Source organism: Hemicordylus capensis, chromosome 1 (genome assembly GCF_027244095.1).
Source record: "Hemicordylus capensis ecotype Gifberg chromosome 1, rHemCap1.1.pri, whole genome shotgun sequence".
Classification (NCBI taxonomy): domain Eukaryota; kingdom Metazoa; phylum Chordata; class Lepidosauria; order Squamata; family Cordylidae; genus Hemicordylus; species Hemicordylus capensis.
The window spans coordinates 66,096,906-66,123,766 of NC_069657.1; the positions used below are offsets into that span (position 1 = coordinate 66,096,906).

The following is a 26,861-nucleotide window of genomic DNA, read 5'->3' on the forward strand; positions in this document are numbered from 1 at the left end:
GCCATTTGCAGTAGTGGGAACTTCAGTAGTCAGCCTGCCTACGCCTCAGTGACGTCGCTAGGCATGACGGCCTCTCTGGAAGTTCCTCCATCTGTCCTATCTGCGTAATCCCATGCAATAAAGGTTATGTGGATAAAAAGGGAGCACAGCATGAGAGAGTACTGGCGTCTTCATGATTTGAGAAGTGCTTCAAACTTTGAACAAGTTCCTTGCAAAACTGAGATTTTTCCAAGTAATCTTTGACCAGTCCAGTTTCCTGTTGGAAAGTGAACCAGATGTCTCAAATAACTCAGCCTGTTAGGTTGAATTAATGGGTGAAGCCTGTCTTAGCTGTCACCCTTCAAACATTTCTTATTAATAAAACTGAGGATGGCAATGCATTGTAGTTAGGCACTCCAGCAGCTGCTGAAGTTTGCTGCTGCTGAAGTTTGCTTTAAAAAGAATGTTGTTAAGGTGGTTCTAAAGAAGGGCCCTGTGTACAGACAAAAGTAACTTCCTCAAGAGTATTGATTCGTTCTTTCTTTTCCATTACAACTTTTTCTCCTCAATCCACCCATCCTCTTCAACCCTGTTTTTAAAAATTATAAAACTTAAAAGGTCCTTTGGCCAGGGTAGTGTTGTGGTAGGCTGTATTGACATACATATCTGCATTGCACCCTTGTGTCTAAAAACTGTCTCTTGCTGAATACAAAATTGAACCCAGTGTAGTACAGTTTACAGTGTTAACTACTTTTTAAAAATAGCTTTTAAGCATTAGTTGTGATAGTTACCAGACCATTGCTGTTACATTGCTGTTACAATTGTGTGTTGTATGGTGCTTTATTTTCAGGAAGTATAGTGAGATCTCTCTGTTTTTGGAAGCAACTCGAGAGCTTCCAAATCATGAGATGGCTTCTTCAAGTGATAGAATTAACTTTAAAAGAAAACATTTGACTTGCTTTCTAGGGCTTTCCAATGTGCTTCACATTGCATCTCCTTTACTATCATGATAGCACAACAATAAAAATAAAGCTGAAAGTGACATCAGAATCAGTACAGTACTCTGGTCAGGCTCAGACTGGCCCACAGGGCATATTCCCGGTGTGCCCCACCCATGGGACACCCCTGCACCCTGACTCCCACCCTTAATTACCCATTCTGCTCAAAACCTGGCGCCCTCCCCACATACATTCCACCGCCCTCTCAGTGCCCTCAGTCCAGCCCTGACTCTGGTCATGCTCTCTCTCTCTCCCCCCCCCTCCCCCATCTATCTATCTATCTATCTATAACAAACTCTCACTTCACTCTTAGTATAGACTGAGGATTTAGACTGGAATTTAGGCAAAAGGTTTGTTTGCCCAGCTTGGAAAGAGAACTCGTGCTATGATACACAGCACAGCCCTTTAATTGCTTTATTTTAATTGAAGATAATAGGAGCAAAGACTGGATATAGCTCCATAATTGAGAATGCTTGTGTGATCTGTTATTGACAAAGAGCCTGTCAGGTATCTCGAAAAGTGATAGCACCCAGGATATGGATTTCACTTTGGAGTGACAGACTGTTTCTGGCCTTGTTTACCCAGCTTGTTTAGATCTCTGTTGGAATGTAAAGGGTTTTTTCCTCCTCTCTCTCTCTTCACAAAGCACCCTTGACATAATTGCACACTTCCTCCTTTATTATACTTCCCTTCCAAGATCTGGCTCCAGCCAGTCTACTTGGAACAATTACCTTCCACTCTAACCTGGACAGGTCTGCTGCTCTTTTAAGCTATGTAAACATAGATGGAGAGTCCTTTTTAGATTAAGCATTACACACACACAAGCCTCAGTGTGTTAGGTTCTCAAATGCAGTATGAAGTTTTTTAAAAAATACGCTTTCTAGTTTAATAATATAATTATGTTGAGGGTTGCACATCTCATTGTCTAATATCCTTGCTTAAACATAACAGGAGAAAACAAACCAAAGACACCTGAAAGCCTGCATCTTTTAAATGCCACACACAAAGAAATTATGCACACTACATTTTTGCATTTATTTGTTTGGCCTTCTACTCCTTTCAAAGTGCAGGTTCTCAAGAAATTTGGAATCATAGTGTCAGAGCAGTCAGGAAGGAGAGAAGAACGTGGCTATTAGGAGTTGGTAGCCTCTGGTAGGAGGAAGGAGATCAGATGCAGTCCTCAAAGCCTTGGCACTGAACATTCTGCCTTAGATCTTCTCTGGTTGCTAATCCAGTACAGTCCCCACATTTTTCCAGAGGATTATCTAAAACCATTAAGACCAGACCAGTGTTTGGATCGCTGTGGCAGGAAAAGCAGCGGGGGAAGGACGCTTAAAACTAGCAAAGCAGTGAGTGGGGAATCAGGCATGCACACAACGTGCACTGCTTCTCTGCTCGAAATCCTCCCCTCCCCGCGCCACCAGGTTGCCCTTTTTAAATTAAACAGCACTGAGGCAGATCCTCTTGGTTTTACACAAGCATGATCAGGGAAATGAATGTCTGTGTACATCCATGGCTGGAAAGAAGATTCCTCAAGAACTGATTCATGTGTTGTGGCATGAGCTATCATAGGCAAGAGCTAGAAGTGCCAATTTTAAGAGTTTTTAAATATACTATTTGCATGCTCAGATGCTTTTACCCTACTTATTTTAACTCTGGGTAGTCTTCTTGCAAATAGGAATCAATTTTGCTGTCTCCAAAAGAAGCCCACATACAGTTGATGCATTCCCGCTTCCGTAGCACAAGTGCTCATGCAGGGGGAGGAGGACAATTTTTGCCAATTTCCTCTTCCCCAGAAGTGCTCTGTACAGTGCACAAATACATCCCCTAGGGTTACATGACCCCCAGGGACCTATTAGCACATTACACAGAACACTTCCAGAGGAAGGGGAGACTGATGAAAATCACACATGTACCGTACCGTATGTACACCAGTGCTTAAGGAGGAGGAGCACATAGCTGCGCGTGTACAACAATACTCAGGGTGTCAGCTAGTGAGTGACCCCTGGAGAAGGGAAATGCTACATTCCTTTTAAGTAGTTTATAAATGATGGTGATTTTGGTGAAATTGCATGCTATGGGGAGGAGCAATTTGAGCCATGCCTTGTTAATCCTCTTGGGGATAGAATGTTGTTGTTAAATCTAGTTGTGTATTCAGAAGTCCCATATGTTAACATTTCCCTTTAACTTGACTTCTTTTCAGGTGGTCTTGGAATGTACATTAAAGAAGGATCTTATTTACAATCAGGTTACACCAACTTTTCACCACTGGAAGATTGATGACAAAAAATTTGGCCTCACATTTCAGAGTCCTGCTGATGCAAGAGCATTTGATAGAGGCATTCGTAGGGCAGTAGAAGATATTTCTCAAGGTATGAATCTCCACTAATTAGTATTAGCATATTTTGGTGGTATAGTATCAATATAACTTTCAAGATCGCTTTTAAGGTAGTGATTGCTCATTCCTCAACTAGTCACTTGGTCTTGTCCTTAACCTTACCCTCCACCCTACCATTTGTAGTCAGAGTTAAAAATGGAGAGCAGCCTTATAGCCAGAGCTACTGTGCTTCAGTTTCTATAATATCTTGGTGCAAACTGTGATGATGCATTGATTTCAGTTCCTCACTTAGAAAGACAATCGGTTTGGTTGGTTTATAACATGAAAATTCTCTTGAATATCAAGACATCATGATGAAGTTGGGTATATACATATTTTATTTTATTTTTACATTTATATCCCACTCTTCCCCCGCGGAACCCAGAGCAGTATACATGGCTATGTTTATCCTCACAACAAGTGTGTGAGGTAGGTTAGGCTAAGAGAGAAGTGACTGGCCCAGAGTCACCCAGAGAGTTTCATGGCTGAATGAGGATTTGAACTCATGTCTCCCTGGTCCTAGTCCAACACTCTAACCCCTATACCACACATTAAGGAAACCATTCTGTGTTAATACTCAAACACTTGTTTGACCCCACAGTTGTTTACAAGAGGGCCAGTTATAGGGAAAGATATACAGCACATTGTATTGTGCCAGGCTGCACAACTTCAGCTATTCTGCAGGTGTTGGACTACAACTCCCATTATCCCTGACTATTGGTCACTCTGAGGATGATGAAAATTGTAGTCCAACAGCAGCTGGAAGGCCAAAGTTGTGAAGGGTGCCCGATATTGAACACTGAGATATAGAAATTGAATTTGGTGTGTGTAATATAATTTTCTGTTGAACTTTGAACAGCTGCTTGACTCGATTTTTTTTTTCTTTTTAGGGAAGGGCGGGAAAATATGAAAAACAGAATGTAATACAAAATCTAAAGTGGGGTTTCTCAACACTGCTTTACTATATGCTCTACTAGACACACTAGAAATATTGTGCCTTGTGAAAACAAAGATGACTTGATGGATGGCTTTTGTCAGCCACATATGGGGGGAAATGATTCCATTTCTGTCTCATTCTTCCATAGGTTGCCTGACATCACATGATGAAATTGAAGTGCCTGCAGATGGCTTTCCAGTAAGTGTCTTAGGCTTCCAATTAAATGCATTGGAGAAACTGACAGGAATTCTTGATGCTGAAGGTGGTATTTGAAAATATATTAATGCTTTAGTCTGTGGGAAGCCGATGTGTGTATGCTCTTGCTTTGTGGCAAAAGTCTGAACTTTACAACTTTTACGAAGTTCCTGTTTGATTTCAGAGTTTGGAATTATTACTTTACCTTTACCTTTACTTGTAAGATTATTATTTGTAATAATTGTTACAAGTAACAATTATTACTTGTAAATTCTGACTTAAAATTATTATTATTATTATTATTATTATTACATTTTATATCCCGCTCTTCCTCCAAGGAGCCCAGAGCGGTGTACTACATACTTAGGTTTCTCCTCACAACAACCCTGTGAAGTAGGTTAGGCTGAGAGAGAAGTAACTGGCCCAGAATCACCCAGCTAGTATCATGGCTGAATATTCCTAGCTGTGTTGATAAACCTGACTATGGAATGTACTGGGGCAGAGTGACAGTGGAAAGCATAGGAACATAGGAAGCTGCCATATACTGAGTCAGACCATTGGTCTATCTAGCTCAGTATTGTCTTCACAGACTGACAGCAGCTTCTCCAAGGTTGCAGGCAGGAATCTCTCTCAGCCCGATCTTGGAGAAGCCAGGAAGGGAACTTGGAACCTTCTGTTCTTCCCAGAGAGGCTCCATCCCCTGAGGGGAATATCTTACAGTGCTCACACATCATCTCCCATTCAGATGCAACCAGGGCAGACCCTGCTTAGCTAAGGGGACAAGTCATGCTTACTACCAGAAGACCAGCTCTCCTCTCTTAACTAAGCCTTGAAGTTTAATTTGACCCATGCCTGAACCCTGTAAGAAACCTCTTCACTTCCAGGTTTCACTGCTAAAACTTGTGAAGTAGTGGTAGTAAGGAGAAGAGTGCCTCTGTGTTGAATACAGGACTTACTGCCAGGATTTTCATCAGGATTTCAACCTGGAACCTCCTTGATGGAAAGAACTCTACATCTGCCAGATTTCTCTCTGGAACTGCTCACTCGGAGCATTTTACACCTATTTCGAAATAGCTGTGCTGGCTGCTAATTTGTTTCTGGATTCAATTCAAGGTGCTTGTTACTACCTTTTAAAGCCCTTAACTGTTTGGGTCCTGGATACCTGAAGGACCACCTGCTCCCAAGGGTTTCTGCCCACCCAACAAGATTGTCAGAGGGGACTTTACTCCATGTTCCAAAGTCGAGAGAGGCTAAATTGTTGTGCACACGGGACAGGGCCTTGTTTGTTGTTGCCCCCAAGCTCTGGAATGCTCTCCCAGTGAATGTCTGCTCTTTGACCTCTGTGGCTGCTTTTTAAAAAACAACAACTAAAGAGCTTTTTATTTGTTCTGGCTTTTACCCCTTAGGGGCTGCTGGGTCTCTCAGCTTTCCTGCTTCTGTTTGTCTTTTTTATGGTGAGGTGTTTTGTTTTGTTTTTGTTTTTGTTTTTTGGTGTGTGATGGTTTTTACTGTTTAACTGGTTTTTAAGGTTTTAAATGTTGTTTTTATGGAGTTTTATTGTATTTTAACCTGTAAACTGCCTTGGGATGAAAAGCGATATTAAAATTGAACAATAAATAAATAAACTCAGCCCTAGAACATGTGAAGTTACAGCAGTGAAATGAGTCACATGTTACAGCATGTGAAGTTGCAAGTATGTGCTTGGTGCCCTTTCTCTAGGTGCTCTATGCCAGTGGCATCATGGGTGGGCTCCTATGAACACGAGATATATAGGAACAACAGCCGCTGTATAGACTTTCAATTCTATAACTATCAGAAGACTAAGCCCAGAAATACATTATCAGGACACTTGTGGTGAGCCCCTTGTTTCAGTATGTCAGTGGAGAATTGTATGTTTGGATGTCACCCTAGACTAGTGGAAAACTAGTGGCACATACAAAGCTAGTATGTCAAAGGAAGATGTTCTAACTTGTCTTCTCCCTGATAATGCTAGTTTTGCTTTGGGTTTGTTTTCATTGCTCTGTTCTGTAAGCCACTTTGTGATCTTTTTTTTAAAGTGGCATATAAAGATTTTAAACTGGATTATGTGTTTGAAGAGGGTTTCTTAAAAGCAGAACTATTCAGACATGCAATCCTTTACCCACACTAGAACATGAGTACACAAATCTGTTTCTTGGCTGGATGAGAGTGGTGGAAACTGAGGGCATGTCTTTTAAGGACTGAGAGTTTTTCCACCTGCTTGCCCTGCTCTTTGCATTGAAATGGAAAAGAAGCTGCTGCTGTTTCTGCCTTCAATTTCAGAGTTTAAACAGCAACAGTGTTTTATTTATTTATGTATATACCACCTAATAAAAATCTCTGGGCTTTTTATAAACCAATTAAAATGATAAGATTGATATCCGCCTCAAATCAGTCAAGCTCTTGTATAATTAATATAGAGCCAAAGTATTTAGCTTTTTCTTTAACGCATGCTTTGAATTGTTCCCCAGCATACACCGAAGCTGTTGCCTTTTCAGCTATGCCTGTGGCTTCCTGGAGGCATCTCACTGGCCACTGTAGGAATCAGGACTAAGGGAGGAGGGCTGGACTGGTGGTAGCAAGCATGAATTGTCTCCTTTGCTAAGCACATCCACCCTGGTTTACATTGGAATGGGAGACTACATGTGTGAGCACTGTAAGTTGTTCCCCTTAGGGGATGGGGCCACTCTGGGAAGAGCACTTGCATGCAGAAAGTTCCAAGTCCATCCCTGGCATCTCCAAGATAGGGCTGAGAGAGACTCCTGCCTGCAACCTTGGAGAAGCTGTAGCCAGTCAGAGTAGACAATACAAAGCTAGATGGGACCAATGGTCTGACTTGCTATAAGGCAGCTTCCTATGTTTCTAAGACTAGCTCAACCTTTGGTCTGATGCAGCAGGACTGCTCTTTTGTTCTTACTACTGTGGACAAAGTTCACCACCTTAAGTGGCGCAGTGGGGAAATGCTTGACTAACAAGTAGAAGGTTGCCAGTTCAAATCCCCGCTGCTACTTTATTGGGCAGCAGTGATATAGGAAGATGCTGAAAGGCATCATCTCATACTGCATGGGAGGAGGTAGTGGTAAACCCCTCCTGTATTCTACCCAAGAAAACCACTGGGCTCTCTGAGTGCCAGGATACAAAATCCACTTGACGCCACACTTAACCTTTACTGTGGACGAAGCAGGGTTTTTTCCCGCCCTGAATGTTATCTTTCTGTGTCTAAACATATGGCTTCATTTGTCCCCTCTGTCAGTATATGAAAGTACAAACAAGGTCTGACTTAGGACCTTCCTGCCAGAAAAGGAACTGCAAGAATAAAGGAAGGATAGCACGCTTCTCATTAAACACATGTAAATCAGAGTTGTAACAAAGTGAAATAATTGCTATAGTATTGCATATGAAATTAATATTTAAACTGAAAAGGTGGAATAAATACCGATAAACTGGTTAAAATGATGTAGACAAAAGATTATGTTGAAAGTAGAACTTCTTAAACGGGAAGAAGTAAGTAGTAGAGTCAGTCCTGTGGCCTGCTTTATTTAATAATTTCCACGTAATGGTTTTTGGAAGGGAAGTAGGAGTCTTGAAATTTGCAGACAACACTAATTTGAGAGCCATTATTAATACAGAAGAAAGATCAGGAAGTTGCACAGGAAGAACTGGATGACCTCGTGAACTGGTGTAATAGAAATGGAATGAAATTGAGTACTGCCAAGTAGAAGGCTGTGAACTTGGAGTGATAAGAGACATTTTTGTGTTTGGCTGGGGACTCAGCTGGAAGCAAGTTGGTTGATAACAAAATGACTGAGCTATTGATGCAGTATTGTTACAGTACTGCACTATTATTACTAAGAGAAATGCAGTGTTGCAGTTGAATAGGCTAGCATTTATAGATGAGTCAAAGTATTGCTACCACTGTAAAAAGTTCCAGAAAGGCCCCTCTTGGAACGCTGTTAAACAAAACAGAAATTATGTTGGAACAAATACAGAAAAAGAGCAGCTAGTGCAGTTAAAGGATTGGGAACCTGTCTTGGGAGCAGAAATTAGGAGCTTGTCTAGTTTAATTTTCAAGAAGGAAGTTACATGGTACAGAATTTAGAGCAAGACAATACATTGAGAAGAATATAAACTAATTGTTACAGATTTGTTGTTAGTTTAAGATGGAAATATCTAATAGTGGAAAATCTTATTCCAGTGTGAAATTCTTTCCATGGCAAAATTGAAAGCAAAAAAAAAAAAAGGGGGGGGGGGGACCACACCAGTGACTTTACAACAATGTCAGCCTATCCTGCAGGAGCATTTTCAGATAGCAGGTTTTACCACAAGTTTACTACTAGGCTTTACTGCGAGTTCGAAGTTGCCCCCCAAAATGACACAAAAAGTGGCATTTTTGCCCTGGATATAAATCAGGCTACACTCTTAACGCACAATGAGAAACCTGAATCATGTGTGAAGTGCTCCCCGATAGCTTGCAGGGACTTTGGGGTAAATCTGACCAATATGTGAACACACGCCCTCCATACCAAAGGAGATGTGAATTAAAAACCTTGTGTGAAAAAGCTCCAGGAGATCAAATAATCACTTTTTGTGGCTACTTCCATTACAATCAGAAAAATGTATGTCAACATGAAACAGCAATCAAAATAACCTTACAGTATAAAACCAGCGGCTAGTTCAACAATCCCAGTATATCTGGTAGAGAAGGAATGTTTTCACCAATTTTCCAAAGGTGTCAATAGACAGGCTTCTCTTGGGAGGATGGATATTCTCCAAGGGCACCACAGTCTTTGAAAGACCTAGCCTCTAGTAGATACATGACCTTCAAAGTACAAAAAAGAAAAGAAAAGCAGAGCCTCCCCAGTTCATGAGCGTCTTCTATCTATCTATCTGTCTTTCTATCTATCTTCTATATAATTAATATGCTTAGCCGGGATGCATGGGGATGTGTGGCAAGCCCCGCCCGTGCTGCAGCCATTACCAGTGAAAAGGTGGGGCGGAGCTGCTGCTCAGCGACTGGGCAGGCAATGGAGGAAAAAGAAAATGGTGGCAGCAGGTTGCAAAATGGCCTGAGGAGGTGTCCTGGCCTGGCCACCAGGAGGAGGCGGCGGGACAGCCTGGCCCTGGCCTGCCCAGGTGAGGAGGAGCTGGCAGTGGCGGCAGGCCCTGGCCCACCCACCTAGAGGAGGCGATGGTGGGACGTCCTGGCCCACCTGGGTGCCTCGGTGAGGAGGATGTAGAGGCTGTGGGCCCTGGCCTGGCTGCTGGGAGGTGGGGGAAGAAATTTGGGGGGAAGCAGATGGCGGGGGAGCGGTCGGTCAGGTGGCAGGCCTCCCACAAAGCCGGGCATGCTGGCATGGGGGGGACAGCTGGCTCCCACTAGCATTGGGGCAGAAGGTGGGGGGAGGGCAGGGGAGACTGGGGCAGTAGGTGGTGGGAGGGCAGGGGAGACTGGGGCAGAAAGCACAAAACTAACTGGGCCTGAAGGGTTGGGGGAAAACTAACTGCAACAGAAGGTTGGTGGGGGGAGAACAAACTGGGTCTGAAGGTGGTGGGAGTGTACTGCCACACAAATACTCTGTGCAGGATCAGCTAGTTGATATTTAATTATTCATTTCCTCACCTTTGCATCCTCCTTTCTAAAAAAACCCGCAGGTTTGGGGCGGTATAGAGATATGTTAAATAAATAAATAAATAAATAAATAGTATCTTGTTGTAGCACTTCAAATCCACTGAGAAACACTACAATAGGGGTTTATTAAACATGACAAAAGCTGTTTTTGGCATTACAGTAAAAAGGGACAGAGAGGGGTGTTGCTCAGATTTTGCCATAAAAATTCCTGAAGCTTTGTGATTAGTAAAAAAAAAGTCAAAGTAATAAGTGAAGAAAACCTTATCTCTAGGAATTGTCAGAGCAAGTACTTTTTAAATATTTAGCTTAACCGATTTTACTGATTAAGAATTTTCAAGCAAACGTAGAGGGATTAATCAGAAGCTTTTAATCTCTTTATCCGATTATAAAGTCAAGGCAGTGTGGCAACTTTTTCTGTAGTAGTGTTTACAAAGTATGTCTTGTGTCTGCAAATTTAAATTTCTGACTTTTCTTCTAGCCCATATTTGGTAGCAAAAATTATGACATAATTCCTGTTCGGATATGGAGGCCAACTGCAGTAAAATGGCTCACTATTGTAATACAGTGTCAGAACAGTTTTACTGTAGAAGAGTTTGTGCTCTCAAGTTATTTCTGTCTTTCTCAGGTTACATTCTTTCCAGAAAGGGAAAAAAGGCAATATTCTGTCAAGGTTCTTTAAGGAACAGAACCAAGGAGCACTAAATGCAGCACTAAAGACGTGCCTTTTTGCCAAAGCGTAGTGGGAATGCACCTCATTGCCTTGAGCATCTTTGTTTGCAGATGCACAGGATGTGACTTGTAATTCCCAAGAGCACAGCTTTAAAAATATAATGCTTTATCTTGGTCTTCTGGTTAGTTTGCTTTTAAAAAATATTTCAAAGTTTATAACCTCTTAGAAGTTGTGTGAATTGGTGTACTGCCTTCAGATTCATTTTATTTAATATCCCTTGCTGTAAATTGCATGGTAGTAGCCTCTTCAGGTTTTTGTTGATGAGGAATTGTGTAGTGGGGCACCTCCGAGACTGAGAGATTTGTTGTGGCATGAGTTTCTTGGGCTTGATTAAGTAACCTACTATTGCCTATAGTCTAACCCCAAGCATTTGAAGGAAGTACTCTGTCATTTCATTGCTGTTAAGAGAGAATTGCTTATGTCTGTGGGAAGATTCTGATTGAACTGATCTATGCCCAGTACTAACGGAGCTGTGATTTTGTATTTTGTCACAGGTGACAAACCATCCTTTATGTAAGATTACTGTAACAAACATGCTTATAAATCTCCCTTTGGTTGTGCTGCTCCAAGGTATGGGCCCAAATTGCCACACGAGTGCCCTTTTTATCCATCCATAGGCAGAGATATCTTGTTCATACTGTGGGTTTTATTATACCAGCCACTCAGCATATGGGAAGAGTGAGTTTAAGCAGAAATGATTTAAGGTTTTACAATACATGTTGATTTGAATCTTCATCCTAATGTAACCTGTTTCCCCCAATCTGTTTACCAGAGCCACAATTAAAGTAGGCGCTCTTGGTGGCTGGGCCCTTCACAAATTCCATGTTAAAGGAACAAATCTCTGGGCCAATAAGAGACCAGAGATCTCTCATATGAGCATTGCAAGGCAGACTAAGTGTGTTTGTGACAAGTACTAATTGACTTAACTGTATGAATAAGCTGGATAAGGTTTGCAGCCTATATCCGTTTTTGCTGTTCTGCTTCAAAATAAGTTCTGTCTGTTTTTGTTTTAGTAGCTTGTTTCATTTTGGATCTTAAAAGAAGGCAAGTGTTGTATCTGCAATACGGCCATGCCTTTTAAAGATCTGCTTTATATGGAAATGGAAAATGTTCTCTCTTAATGGCTGGAAAACATTTTGCATTTTCAGGAGCCCCTCTAAAGATAACAGTTGTCAGGTTTGAAAGTAACTGTTCTTCAGCAGAGGTTATTTTGAACTAGAATTCTGTATCCATAATTGAAAAGAACAGCTTTTTAAAAAGTAATCTAGTGAAAGGGTCTCATAAGCAAAAAGGACAGAAAATATGTAGTGTCTTGTTTATTATTTATTTATTTATTACATTTCTAGACCGCCCTATCCAAAGGCACTGGGCAGTGCACAACAAATTTAAAAAACATAAAAACACCATTTAGAAACACACTGCTTAAAACAATATAGAAACAAATTTTAAAACAATTCAGAATCATTTAAAACCAATTAAAATACTTAAAAACAATTTAGATACCTTGGAAGGTCAGGCCAAACAAGTAAGTTTTTAGGGCCTCTTAAAGGCCAACAAGCCTAAATTACGGATATCTGCTGGGAGTGCGATCCATAGGCCAGGAGCAGCTACAGAGAAGGCCCAGCTCCGAATCGCCACCAGACGTACTGGTGGTAACCGGAGACCAACTTCTCCAGATGACCTCAATGTGTGATGGCCATAATATAGATCTAAGATGCCAGAGAGTAAAATCTCCTTCTGTCAGATCAGTGATTGAGGATTGCTTTAACAGTGTTTTGCAGAAGCATATACTATTCTCTTCCAAAGCCTCAGGCTGACAAAATTCACAAAAGTGAGAAGAGGAGCTTTGAAAAAGAGAGGATCTCAGCCTGGTTTTCATTTTCTCTACAGCTGTCATCTAGCTTTGAGTTCTGCTGGACTGCTACAGCTGGAGTCATTTTATTGCTTTTACCCAGCATCCTTTTGCTTGTGCACACAAGAAATGTTTTAATAGTCTTGGAAAAAAGTCAGACTATCTCTTAGCAACCATAGGACAGTAATTATTATACCAGCAGCTGGGAGCAAACCAGATTTCCGTTGTGCATTAAAAACTGGCGTAGGTTACTTTACAGATGATACTGGCTAGCCTATGCCAGTGCTGTGGTTGAGGATATTGAATGTGGGCGGTGCGTAATTACCTTGGCAGTAGAAAAGAAGTAGTGGGGAGGGTGTGTGTGAGTGTGATATACCAACCATATAGGAGAGTATATTTAATGTAACAAATTCTTTTATTCTAAAAATATTTTAGTTGCTTGGTTTTGTCTTATTTTTTCAGTATAATAGCAGCTTGTGTTTGGGCCTCTTATTCTTCTGACTGTGCTTCCATTTGCTAATGCTGCTTTGGAGCATAGGAAGCTGAGTCAGACCACTGGTCTATCTAGCTCAGTATTGTCTTCACAGACTGGCAGTAGGTTCTCCAAGGTTGTAGGCAGGAATCTCTCTCAGCCCTATCTTGGAGAAGCCAGGGAGGGAACTTGGAACCTTCTGCTTTTCCCAGAGCGGCTCCATCCCCTGAGGGGAATTTCTTATAATGCTCACACTTCTAGTCTCCCTTTCATATGCAACCAGGGTGGACCCTGCTTAGCTAAGGGGACAAGTCATGCTTACTACCACAAGACCAGTATTTTCACATGCTTGTGAAAATACATACTGAAAATGCATGAAGATACATACTGAACTGAAACTATTTAGATGCTGCAGGTTTAAATGTCACAAGTCAAACCTTCATGCAGACTCTTAGCCTCAGAAGCACGTGTTCACATCTCCCCTTCATGTGAAAGCTTCAGAAGTATTCTACTTCCATTTGTGATTAGTAACAAGCCAGATTCACTTGTGACATTGAACTACCTGATCCTGGCTTATTCTAACCAGAGTTTGTTCTTAGTTAATCATTTAAAACATTTCTTTCCCCCTTCTCCACACCTGCATCGTGCCATTGGAAAATATGTGAATACCACTTAACATATTGCACTGGAAACTGAATTCATATTGTATGTCCACTATGACTCGTTCTCTTTAATTTCCAAAGCCTACATTTGAGGATACAATGAAAAATGTTAGATCTAACAATTGGGCTATCTGGTTTTCGGCATTCTAAATTTTCATCTTTATTATTCTTCCCTCTTGTGTCCTATGAAAAGAATTATGTTACATTTCTAAATTAGTTAGTTTGGAATCTTTGGAGCATGTTTCAGTATACCCTTCAGCCTGACTCCCCATTCCCCCAATAAATTTTAGTAGGATAGGAGTAGCTTTTTAAAATGTCAATGGAAAAATCAACCAAGAATGTGACTGTGGAACATTAAAAGATAACATTTTCCAAATGTGCAAATTGACTGGCACAAAAATGAAATTCCTGGCCAATTTTTACCCATCTTAAAGTTTATGCAAACAAATTTGTAAACTTGAGACAAGGGAGAAAGATTGATTTTTAAAATGTCAGAAAAGTTGTTTGAGCTTCTAATAAATGCTGTTCTTCTACAGTTCAGGAAGTTGTAACAATTTAGTCAATTTACTCATTAAGTGTTCTAACAAAGTCCTTTCTCACAATCAAGTGTTTGCTGGCTATGGAGGCCAGGAGGCCCCCAGGAACTCCCAGAATGCACCATGCAAGTGTGTGATGCATTATGGGGAGCTTTCCAACACAGGCCAGGAGGCAGCTCATGTGTACATGGCGCGTGGAGCTGATACACATCCACTAGCCAGGGCAAGAGCACGCTCACACTCTTAACCCTGGCATGCCACTGCTATAAGCCACACGGCTCCCAGCGGTTCTCATATGCAGGCAAAACCGGGCTGGGTTTTCATAGCCTGGTTTTGCCTATGTGTGTAAATATCCCGTACATCTAGCATCTTGGTACTTAGGTGTACTCCCTTTAAAATAGGTGTGTTTTGGTGAAGTGATTGGGCATCTTGGGCTTTTTTAAAAACAAAAATAAATCTATAGTGTCTGCCCGCACAGTAACAGTGCCTGAAAATTTTGACAGTGCAGAAAGGGTTAGAAATGCAATTAGGACCTGAACTGGGTAAAGTGAGTTTCCACGAAGCCAGTTCACAAAATGAATATCTTATCTAGAAGAAGTTTTTTTCATGAAGGATATAGGTATGCTGATTTATATATGTGGCCTGTGGATATCTTTTATTCTGCCCTTTTGAAGCCTTAACTTTCATAGAAATCTTGCCCTAAGTGTGGTCTTACAAATAAGGCTTCAGGTGATCACCTGCCACCCGGTCTTGTGGCCCTTTAACGTAAAAGTAAAAGTGAACCACATACCCTGCCATGTAGCATTGCTGGGTTTCAAGGATCTGTTAGTCATAGCTGCACTGGTGTAGTGGATCTGAGTTGGTGGTCACGCAACTGACAAATTGCAAGATTGCTTTAGTGCCAGTCATTCCTAGCTGCCCATGAAAAAGGATAACACACAGTCTTCTGCACAGCAGTATTTTCAAGATGTATAAATAACCAACTGGGTAATAGAAGATGGACTTTGTGTGGTCCTATACACATACCGTGCAATCATGGAAATTGTAGGGCTGGATGGCTGCCGGTGTTTTTTCTCACTAGGGTATATTTGTGAGCTTATGATTCATACATGTCCGTTTCCTTAAGGAGTGCTTTCCTCAAACCAGAGTGTACCAACAGAGTATATTTTGGTGATATACATATATTAGGTGCAACTGGTAGTCTGGAACATTTGTTTATAATAGAATTCTTGTATACCTATGGCATATGCATTATTCTGATTTTAATAAAAACATATGTTTTTACAAAGTCATCCACCCTGAAATCTTGGGGTAGATTTAAATTTTCAAGAAACCATGTAAGCAACACAAGGATAAAAATAAATTATTTTCCTTTTCAGGCAATTCCAGAAAATACATCTAGTTTGCTAATGAAAGATCATCTTTTCCAACATGAACCTGTAGTGAGCAATGATCCTTACAAAAGCTCAAGTATAAGACCACCACCTTTTGAAGAGTTCAACTTAAGAAGACCTTACTTCCACAGCCAACCTAACCAGGTAATAGACGTTCAACCAGAAAAACAGATCTTGCATTAAAAATACTGAAGAAATAAATCTACTTGGGAACTGCTGCCAGAAATGTGGCAAATTTCAATATGGGAAATTGTGCTTCACCTTTTTGCAACCTGTCTGCTTGCCCTCCCAGGGCTCTATCCACATGACTTCCCATCTCTTTTCCTTGACTAAGTTACCTCTATCTCAACAACACATGATTCTTCTCATCACTAGGCCCCATGTGAAAATTTCCTAATGCTGTTTTTCTAATTCATATGTGCTTACTGCAACCTCCTCCTTCTTTCCCCTCTCTTTTCATCACTCCCCTCCACTTACCTTTCCCTTTGAAGCAGAAACCGCTGCCAGCTCCACGGTTTTCCCTGGGCCTCTCTGCTAGATCTCTGAAGGCCTCCATAAATTCACTTGCCAGGGGAAAGGGCCCTTACTCAGCATTACATGAAACCTCCCCGATACTCTCCACCACAGCTTGGGAGAGGAGAGGATGGGTGATTCATACTTGTGTGGTGCTTTGGAACAAACATTAGCAGTGCTAGAGATTTGTGCGGCTTCTGCCTTTTCCAGAACTCAACAAGGTAGGATGTACCTTCCTTTCTCAGAGTTCCCTGATGCACACAGAGAGAACAGGTGGTCCTCACATGGCTAGGCAGACTAATCGTTTCCTTTCTCAACATGCCTCTTTCTGGATTGGAATTTTTCACCTGCAGTTCAGAGCAATCTGTTAACAGAAGCTTAAAGCTTAAGCTTACATTTCTCTATTTTGATTGAGAGGGCTCGCCTATTTACATATTTTCCTATTTAGTTTGATTTTGTTGTTTAGATAGTTTTAACCATTGGCAGGAGCAACCCATTACAATTTCAACTCCTTTGAGCCAATAAGTCATTTTGAATCTCACATATTCCAGCAGAAGTTTGCTCTTTCCTATAATGGAGTGTCTTGTTTTTGCCCTTGGCAGGATTGGAGAAGGATTGTTTGCTTTTTAATCCTTGCTCATAAACTAAAGCTTTATAGCAAACTTATTTTCATTAACAGTGAAAGATGCATCTGTCATCACCAACCGATCTTTTAGAAAAAGTTATTTCTGTCACAGTTTTGTGGGTTTTCTTTAGGAACCAGCAAAGTGAACAGCTTCTTTTGGTAACTAGCTACAAGGAAGTTCCGACCATGAGTGTAAATGTACTGGTTAAGCAAGTACTTCAATAATCAAGAACTGTTCTTTCAAATAGCATTTTGAAATAATTCAGGCAAAAGTGGCTTATATTTCTGCACCTGTAAGAAATATTTCCTCTTTGCAATGTGATTTAAAGCTCATGCTGACAAAGACATTTTCAGATTTAAAAAGTTGTTTTGCCATTATTCCAGGTGTATAATAATGAGCTCCTCATTCCCTGCTTCTTTGGCCGTTGACAAATTCATGGATTACAGGTCTATCAATGGCTACTAGTCTGGTGGCTATAGGCCACCTCCATCCTCAAAGGCAAGATGTCTCTAAATACCAGTTGCAGGGGAGCAACAGCAAGAGAGAGGGCATGCTCTCAGCTCTTGCTTGTGGGCTTCTCAGAGGCATCTAGTGGGCCATTGTATGAGACAGGATGCTGGACTAGATAAGCCTTGGGCCTGATCCAGCATGGCTGTTCTTATGAAGGGCAACAGGAGTTTCACCCTCACTTTGAGATCTGTCTACTTCAGCGCCTTGAGAGCTCACTTATCTTGCCTTTGGTTAGGTTCATGAACCTCACTTCAAATGTTAAAGCAGAATGGGGAGTCATAAACACAAATTGCTAAGATTCCTGCTTCTTAAGCACATCTAAATCACTTCTGACTTTCTGTTGCTAACCTATTAGACGCCATATTTTCCTCATACCCACTCCTTTTCAGTTTGTAAAGCAGGGTGTAGATAAAAAGATTTGGGATCTACGCCCACAGCCCCACTTTTGATAATTAAAGTCCATCATCTCCCACCCCCACGAATAATTGCATATGTTTTTTAAAAAAAATTCTCTAGTATAACATAGCATGTATGAAGGCGAACGCATCAGAGAGCAAGGTGAGGCTAGGTGTTCTCTCCCATGCTCTGTGCAGGTGCCTCCACTGTTACAGTTACTTTCTGGAAGAAGTCATGGAGGAGAAGAGGCCAATTGCTGATGGGACTCAGCAATTCATTGGGGGGCACATCCCATGGACCACCCCCTGATGACGCCCCTGTTGTAGAGCCCAGTTGTTGCAGTTCCCTTCTCTCTGATACTTGTATTGCTGCTTCTCTAACTTTTCACTCCTCAAGATTTATAATTTTCTGTTGTGCTGTTCCTAACTGACTCTTCACCACCACCCCCTCCAGACTCAGCACCTTATCTTTCATTTCTGCTTGACCTTCCCCTTTATTCTTCATGATCCTCATGTCAGATTTAGTTGTCCTTGGGCAGGGACTGCCAGCATTGCAAACACCTTTTGTACCACACCTTGTCATTGCTGGGAGGTCAAAACTTCCAACAATAAGGTTGAAGTGCTATGATTTGATGGCTGATTTGAAGTATCACAAACTTGTGTTGAGAGATTTGTTCTACCTACATGTAATACAAGGTCCCTCTGTCTTTTACCTCCCTTTCAGGTACCCCCCAAACCAATCAGGAACGTCAGTTTTCAGGATGAAGAGGAAATTGTTCGAATAAACCCTCGTGATATTTTAATACGCCGCTATGCAGACTATAGGCACCCAGACATGTGGAAAAATGACTTGGATAGGGATGATGCAGACCCTTCATTGCAGTGTCCTAAGACAGATAATAAAAAATCTGACTATTTGTACCCATCTGGAGATGGGACCAAATTGAATTCATTAAAAAACTCCAATAGTTCTGTGGTACAGCCTTCCTCTTTCAAATTAAAAAAATCAAAAAGAAGGAAAGAGGATGGTGAGCGCTCTCGCTGTGTATACTGCCAGGAAAGGTTTAATCATGAAGAGAATGGCCGAGGCAAATGTCAGGATGCTCCAGACCCTATGAAGAGATGCATATACCAAGTTAGTTGCATGCTTTGTGCTGAAAGCATGCTCTATCACTGCATGTCAGACTCCGAGGGGGATTTCTCTGACCCCTGCTCATGCGACACTAGCGATGACAAGTTCTGCTTACGATGGCTTGCCCTTGTCGCTTTGTCATTCATTGCACCATGTATGTGCTGCTATTTGCCCTTGAGAGCATGCCACCATTGTGGCGAGGTCTGTGGATGTTGCGGAGGAAAGCATAAAGCTGCAGGATGAACCAGTCTGGTGCCAAATGGGGCTGACAAGTCTTTATTTTTGAGAAGCATATAACTCAAGGAAACATTTGGCAAGCAGAAGGGCAAAACCTATCCTGTACCAGAGGTCTATTGTGAAAGAAGCATCAGAACTTGTTGTGTTTTAGGAATGCTAGCCATGTCTGATGGTCTGTTTTTAAGTGCGTGGTGCAAGTTGTGAAGGAGCTCTTGAGAAAGGAAAGCCTTGTTTTATGATTGGCGGTTGAAATAAGTGTAAACTGCAGTCCGTACTATAAGGGATCAACTTCTGCAATTTGTACATTTTGTCGTTTAGGTGAGCGGAGCTCTTTGAAATAATCTGTTTGGCAGAAAATTTAACTAAACCTGCACTAGTAAGAGCTGATTTAAAACTAAAAGACAAGTTAATAACTTGAGAACTGCGAAAAACTAAATTGATTATACGTGCAACTAAATTGCTTATAAATAGTTTTTGGAAGCATCTTTATGTACAAATAACAAATGTTTATATTTAACTAAATATATGGTACGAATTATTAAACCTTCCTTCCCCTTTCCTGTTGCAAAGCTGTTATGGACCACAATTCCAGTCACATTCCGTGATAGTATTTCTCAATATTTAACTAATTAATTTAGTAGTGTTTCTGTTCAAGATGGACAAATCAATATTTTCTGTCTTGTTTCCCTTCAACTACATTTTTGTATTAAGTTTCCTCTGTACATTCTGGTAATCTGAAGGCCTTTAAAATGTTAATTATTATAGTCTTGAATGGCCAATGTTTTGTTAAGCACAGGTATAATTGTCTAATGCTCTTATGAGAACATAACATTTATTTTTATATATAAATGACTATGGTTTCAATGTAATGGTAAAAGGGTCTCCCCCCCCCCCACTTTCTCAACCAGCAAATTTTCTTCTAGGGTTTCTTCCAAAAAATGTTAATAAGTGTTGGGGAAGGGGAAAATATCACAAGGTAATTATCATAAAATAGATATTTATGATTCAGTTTAACTTGGTATCAGTTATTTCTCAAATCTACTAAAAGAACAAAAATTAACATTATTTTAGCCTAATTTTATTTGTCCTATCAAAAATGTTCTGTATGACAAACTGTAACCCAGGTAGGAGAAAAGGAGTGAATTTATTGTGAATGAAAGTGGGATTTGTCTTGCAGCAGATTAATAATGAATGCTTAACTTAACATTTGGGGAGTCCTTACATCTCTTCTATCACATGGTATAACATAGCTGAGCATACAGTTTTTTATGAATAAAACTCTGAAGCAGTGAAGCAGTCATTCATTCAAAAAGGTTAATGGGTGGGGGAAGGGCATAAGAAAAATATTTAATATGCTTTTGCTATTTAAAATATATAATCTCACACTACCTTTAAAAAAAAATTCTATGCATTTTTTTCAGCAAAACACATTTCTTCTCTCCCCCACCCCCTTCTGAAGACCATGGTCAGTCAATAGACTTCCCACTATCTCCCTTTTCCAGAGCCCAGGTATCAAACTCAAAACAACTGTATATAACACTATCTGTAAAATACTTTTTTAAAGAAAGCATTTATATTTATATGACAGCTTGAACTGACAACATTATGTACATAGATCATCTTGAAGTATTATTTCACATTGAAAAGAAGACAAATATATTGATAACTATAGAGGTTAAGAGCTTCTTTCTAGTTTTGTACTTTTTAAAACCTGAATGGATAACCTTGGTCAGCAAATATGACACTGTAGCAGAATATGAATGAATGAAAGCTGCTACTCCAGATGACTTTCATGCTTCACGTATTCAGCTAAACTTGGTTGCTTAGATAGACTGTTAACTTTTAAAACAAAAAAACAAAGAAAGAGAAATAACATGCGTTTCATTGGTGACATGGGAATTACATCTTGTGAATAACAATTATTAAAACATTATGTTTTTAATTCAGAATGGATTGTAGTATCAACAACCCAAGAAAAGAACTTGCTGGCTGTACAGAAAAGTCGTGTGTGTGTGTGTGTGTGTGTGTGTGTGTGTGTGTGTGTGTGTGTTAGGAAGAGGCAATTCTAACAATTTCCTGTTAGCACTAATCAGCATAGTGCAACTCCTGGTTTCTGTAGTGTATTTCATATAAAAACTGATACAGTATGCTTTAATATTTTTACTGAATATGTGCATTAATATTTTCTGTGTGTATTTAACCACTTTGCTGCTAAATATTTACTGTCCTCACCTCTACTCTTGAAGAAATACTATTCTTATTTCCTAACAAAACAAAATCCACACGGATTCATATGGATACTAAGGTACAGGTATTTTTGTTTCACTGAACTAATTTGCAATAATTGCGTTGGTTCAGTATCTGATTATTTGGATTGTGTGACTTATTTCTACATGTATGTGTGCTGGTTTAGATTTTTGTTTTAGGAAGAAAACTGCTTTACTAACTGTGGCCAAATCATTAGTCTCATCAACATATGAAGTTGCCTTATACAGAGTCAGACCATCTAGCCCAGGACTATTTACTCTGACTCCCCAAGTGGCTCCCCAAGATCTCGGGCAGAGGTCTTTCCTGGCCCTGCTACTAGATATATAGATATATATTGGACTACTCGAGATGCTAGGAATCAAACCTGAGACTTCCTGCGTGCAAAATATTTGCCCAATCACTGAGCTCTTTAATAGAATGACTCTCCTTGTGTTACATGTCACTGGTTTTCTACTTTGCAATCTACCAATTCTTATTCCTTACATTCTGGACACCTTCCACCATAGAGTTAAGTGTGCTTAAACATATTTAAACCATTGGAAATGTATGGGATTATCTCTGTGGGATTGTGGCCTCTGTTCATTCTAACCTTTCACCCTGCTTTCTCCAGAAAGGAAAGGGGATGGGAATAGCAAGATTAACTGCAAAGCATATAAATTCAGGTACGTTTTTAAGAGGATATAGTTAATGCTGGATTTCACCACACATGAATTTGCATAGGTTTGGTGAAGACACCATAGGATGTTCACTCCCAACCTGATGAAAGCTACTATACTCCATGATGGGAAATGTTCTATTTCTGACATGAAAACAGCCGGCTATAATACTTGGGTACCACCTACTGGACAAACAGGATTTAGAAATTATGGCTTCAGTCATACAGCTTAGCCATCAATTGTATTAGCTGAGAAGTATGTTGTCCAAAGTATAGCCAACATACATTTAAGCTAACTTTTGATATTGAGTTAAAAATATTGCTTCAGCATGTAGTTGTTTTGACATTTGCAGTTACATACATTTGCCTTACCATCACATTAAAAGCAAATATGTCATATTGGAAGACCATTGTTATGAAACGAAGCATTCTTAGCATTAGGCATTGCTGAAATGCAAGCATTTCAAAACAAACATAAAGGCAGTTAGATGGTTTTTTAAAAAGAAAATCCTATCTATTCTGGCATTCCAGATACTTAATAACATAAGAACAGCCCTGCTGGATCCGGCCCAAGCCCCATCTAGTCCAGCATCCTGTTTCACACAGTGGCCCACCAGATTCCACTAGAAGCCTACAGGTAGGAGTTGAGGGCATGCCCTCTCTCCTGCTGTTGCTCCCCTTAATTGTTTTACTTAAGCTTGAAAATATTACAAAAAGTGGCCATGACATCACTTGAATTTTCTGTAATTTTTTGCAAGTGAAGTCGATCTCCTAAGACTATAGGTAGCCCTCATTATCACGGGGGTTCTGTTCTGGCCTACAACCAGAGATAACGAAACCTTGAGTCAATGGAAATTGGGCGGTTAGATTCCTTGAGATTTTTTTTTTTAAGGGCTAAAAAGCAGGGAGGAGGCAGAAATAAGTGAAAGTACTGTACCATGCTTTCCAGGTCTCCAGCTGTCCAACAATCCCCCCACCAGCCTCCAATTCCTCTGATTTTCTGTGAAAAATTGTGTGGAGGGTTTTTTTTAATTTCTATTTTTTACAAGAGAGTCACAAAATAGCTCTGTCCTGCAAAATGGTGACCGGAAATGATATTCGAAGTCATTTCTAGTCACCTAGGAACCGCAGATAGGTAAATCTTGCCTATTTTTAAAACCATGGATAACAACGTTGGATCTACATTGCCCAACCACAGATATGTGAAACTGCTGGGGCTGCAGGTGAGGGTACTGCGTTCCTTCACTGACAACAATAACAAAAAGCATACATTCTGCTTCATGTAGAAATATCTAGAGTGGCTCTCATAGTGAGATGAAGCATCTGGAGGGTGATCAAGCTCAGTGGGAGGATAGGATCTTCAAGCAGGATGTGAACCTTTCTTCCCCATCAGCCAAGACTCAGGAAAATTGCATTTCTTATAGCAGCATATCTTTAGTGGTCCACATTAGATTTGGGTTGGGGGAATTGCCCCCTTGCTGCCCCCATCCCACTAATGTGATTTCATTGAACCATAGCTGGAAAGGTCCTTGTAAGTAATCTGGTCCAATCCCCTGTGCAATGCAAGAAATCCATGGAATATGCAGCTAGAGCATCTCCCAACAGATGGCTGTCAAAGGACTCTAGCACAGGATATCCCACCCACCCACCCCCTAGATAAATGGTTCCAATTTTGAACTGCTTACTGTTATGAAGTTTTTCATAATGTGCAACCAAACTCCTGTCACTTGAGCCCATTAGATCTAGTCCTGCTCCCTGGAACAAGAGAAAACAAGTATTCTCCCTCTTCTTTGTGACAGTTCAGGTATTTGTCCACCCTTCTCAATCTTCTCTTCTCTAGGTTAAACCTACTCAGCTCCTTCAGTATTTCCTCATAGGGCTTGTTTCCTAGACCCATAATCATTTTCATTGCCTTCCTCTGAATCCTTTCCAATTTGTCTACATTCTTTTTAAAGTATGACTCCTAGAGCTGGACATAATACTCCAGATGAGGTCTGACAAGTGGGATATAGAGTGTCACTATTAGTACTTGTGATTTAAAACTGATTCCGTTAAAGCAGCCTAAAATCACATAAGCTGTTTTTGCAGCTGCATCATCATATTGTATGCTCATGTTGTGTGTGCTGCAATCATAAGATCATTTTCATCTGTACTATTGCAATGCCTTGTACCTCCCATTTAATACCTAGGCATTAATTTGATTATGTTTGTCTGAATGCAGAACTTTGTATTTGTGTCTGTTGAATTTCATTTTGTAAGTTTCTGCCCAGTTTTCCATTTGATCAAGTTTCTTTTGAATTTTGTTCCTGTCTGTGAGAGCTGTCAGCTATTCCTTCAAGTTTTGTGTCATCTGCAGATTCACAGAGAATTTCCCCCACCATCTGAATTCTTGATAAGAATGTAGAAGAGTACCAGCTACAGAACAGAGCCACATGGCACCCCACCTGAAACCTCCCTCCAGTTTGATGAAGAGTCATTGATGAGCATTCTTTTAAGCACAGTTTTTCAACCAGTTATGAATCCGTCTGATGGAATAATCTAGCCCTCATTTGACCAATTTGCTAACCAAAATATCAGGGAAATCAAGATAAACTACACCCACAGTATTCCTGCAATCCACTAAGCTAGTACCCCAAGCCCCCCCCCCCCAAAGATTTGTGTGATAATATTTGATGAATCCTTGCTGGAGTTTACTAATCACTATGTTGTTTTCAAGAGTAATACAGACTGACTTTATACTCTGCTCTAGTCTCTTGCATGATATCAAAGACAGACTGACTGGTCTGTAGTTTCCTGGATCCTCCTTTTTAATTGATTGATAATTTGTTGAAGACGGGGGCAGCATTAACCCACCTCCAGTTTTGTAGCACCTCACCCATTCTCTAGGATTTCTCAGTGATAGACAGATTTTGAGGCTAGACCAGCAGGTTCTTAGTACCTTAGAATACAATGTATCCAACCCTGAATACTTGAACTCATTTGAGGGATGTTTCTTGGCCAACTCCTTATCAGTGCTTTTGTGCCCTTGGGAGAAGACAGAGGCAATGTCTTTGTTACCTGTTAACACTTCACTAAATCTAAATCTAGGATTTAGGAAGGAGAGGGCTTTGAATGAGCTGTTGCTTTATTCTTATGGTGTTTTCCTGTGCAAAGTTTGGGGAGGAAGTCAGAACCTGTTCTTCTAATACCAGTGTTGAAACAAGTAACTCAATCTACAGATCCTTACACAAAGCAGGATGCCTGGATAAAAAGATGGGTGCCTGCTTACCTGTGGAAAAGATTGTTGTTGGGGGCAGAAGATACAGTAAGTTTAGAAGTTAAGTGTGTGAGAAATGCTGATCTAGTTCATGGAGCAGTGTGCTCTCTACAGGCTTAATTCCTATATCTTCCATTAGAAGCATAGCTATTTCAAAAGTACACATACATGTTTTGCATACTGGAATGTGACATTCCTATTTTCCTTCCTTCTAACCCTTCTTTGGGTAATCTTTCCTTGTGTACATGGAGGAAAACGTTGAAAACATGGAATGTGACATTCCCATTTTCCTTCCTCCTAACCCTTCTTTGGGTAATCTTTCTTTGTGTACATGGAGGAAAATGTTGGAAACTCCCATGTAAATAATGCACATCATTTGTATTACCGAGTTTACATCTCCAGAGAATGCAAACTGCTGTATATGAGTGTACAGTGGTGCATACTCTCTTGTGGGAAAATGAGAGATGGTTTGTAGTCCAGATAGTCCTATTAAGATCGGCAGCCTGGTGGTTAAAACTTCCATATGCTTTTTGGTGCACTGATTAAGTAGCCTTTAAATAACGTTAAATGACATTTTCCCCCTGAAAGCTTCTTAACTGCAATAGTTGTGCTTAGCTTTGAGAATTCAAAACATCTAGTGGAAAAACATATTGGGAGTTGCAGTATAATCTGTACATAGACTTTATTTCTTTTGTTTGTGAACCCTGCCTCTTATTTTGCTTAGTGCCATTTGCTTTCCACCCTATTGACCTCAAAAAGTGCCTCACTTGTATATTATTTCCATTAAAATCTTAAATGATATACCTTTCTACTAAATGATGTAGGTTTTAGTTTTAATTCCATGCCATAGATGTATTTCTTTTATGTATTAAAAATATAGTTGGTTACCTTGAGTACATAATGTAAATATGCATATGAGTTTAACTGTTTTGTTATCATATCCTTTGTAAGTTGGCTTATTGGATAATATAAAACAGTTAAGTTTCAGTGTTTTCCTGCAATTACCTGATTAAAACTACCATGAAATTAAAGAGGTAGCAGTCATGGTTTTCTGTTTTGTTTTGTTTTGTTTTGTTTTGTGGTTTTTTTGGACTTCTCAGAGCAGAATATGTAGACATTTCAGAACTGTGTACCATTAACATTGATTAATTGAGCCAGCATCATGAGGTTGATGTCTTCTGCAGAGCTTCAGCCTATGGTGATATTAAAGTTCCAGGTTTTGAGGATACTTTTTCAACTGTGAAGTCTTGTGTTGGCTTTAGAAAGGACAAGCAACTTTTTTGCACTGAAATCCTGACCTGCCACGCCCTGTCAGGTTCCAGAGAAGACAAGAAAATTATCCATAAAAATAGCAAATGGCTATTAGCTTCCTTTCCTTGATGTGAACTGTTGGAAAACCATGTTGGACTAGATTAAACCTTGTTCTGATCTAGCAATGAAATTAATAGTATATATTTAAATAATGTGTAGAGTGTTCAAAGCACTTCAGA

General features: G+C 40.2%; 1 protein-coding gene across 3 annotated transcripts in view; it reads left to right on the plus strand.

The window, feature by feature from the left end:
- SPRED1 (sprouty related EVH1 domain containing 1) overlaps positions 1 to 26,402 on the plus strand; it is a 101,694-nt gene extending 75,292 nt beyond the window's left edge. For 2 of the 3 annotated variants that reach the window (XM_053282757.1, XM_053282758.1), the window contains 4 exons: positions 3,181 to 3,349; positions 4,440 to 4,489; positions 15,765 to 15,923; positions 18,548 to 26,402. In XM_053282757.1, coding sequence (XP_053138732.1) covers positions 3,181 to 3,349; positions 4,440 to 4,489; positions 15,765 to 15,923; positions 18,548 to 19,198 — 1,029 coding nt within the window. In that variant the 3' untranslated portion in view covers positions 19,199 to 26,402. The remainder of the gene's footprint in view (positions 1 to 3,180; positions 3,350 to 4,439; positions 4,490 to 15,764; positions 15,924 to 18,547) is intronic. The other variant, XR_008312913.1, reaches the window with a different exon arrangement.
- The last annotated feature ends 459 nt before the right edge of the window (positions 26,403 to 26,861 follow it).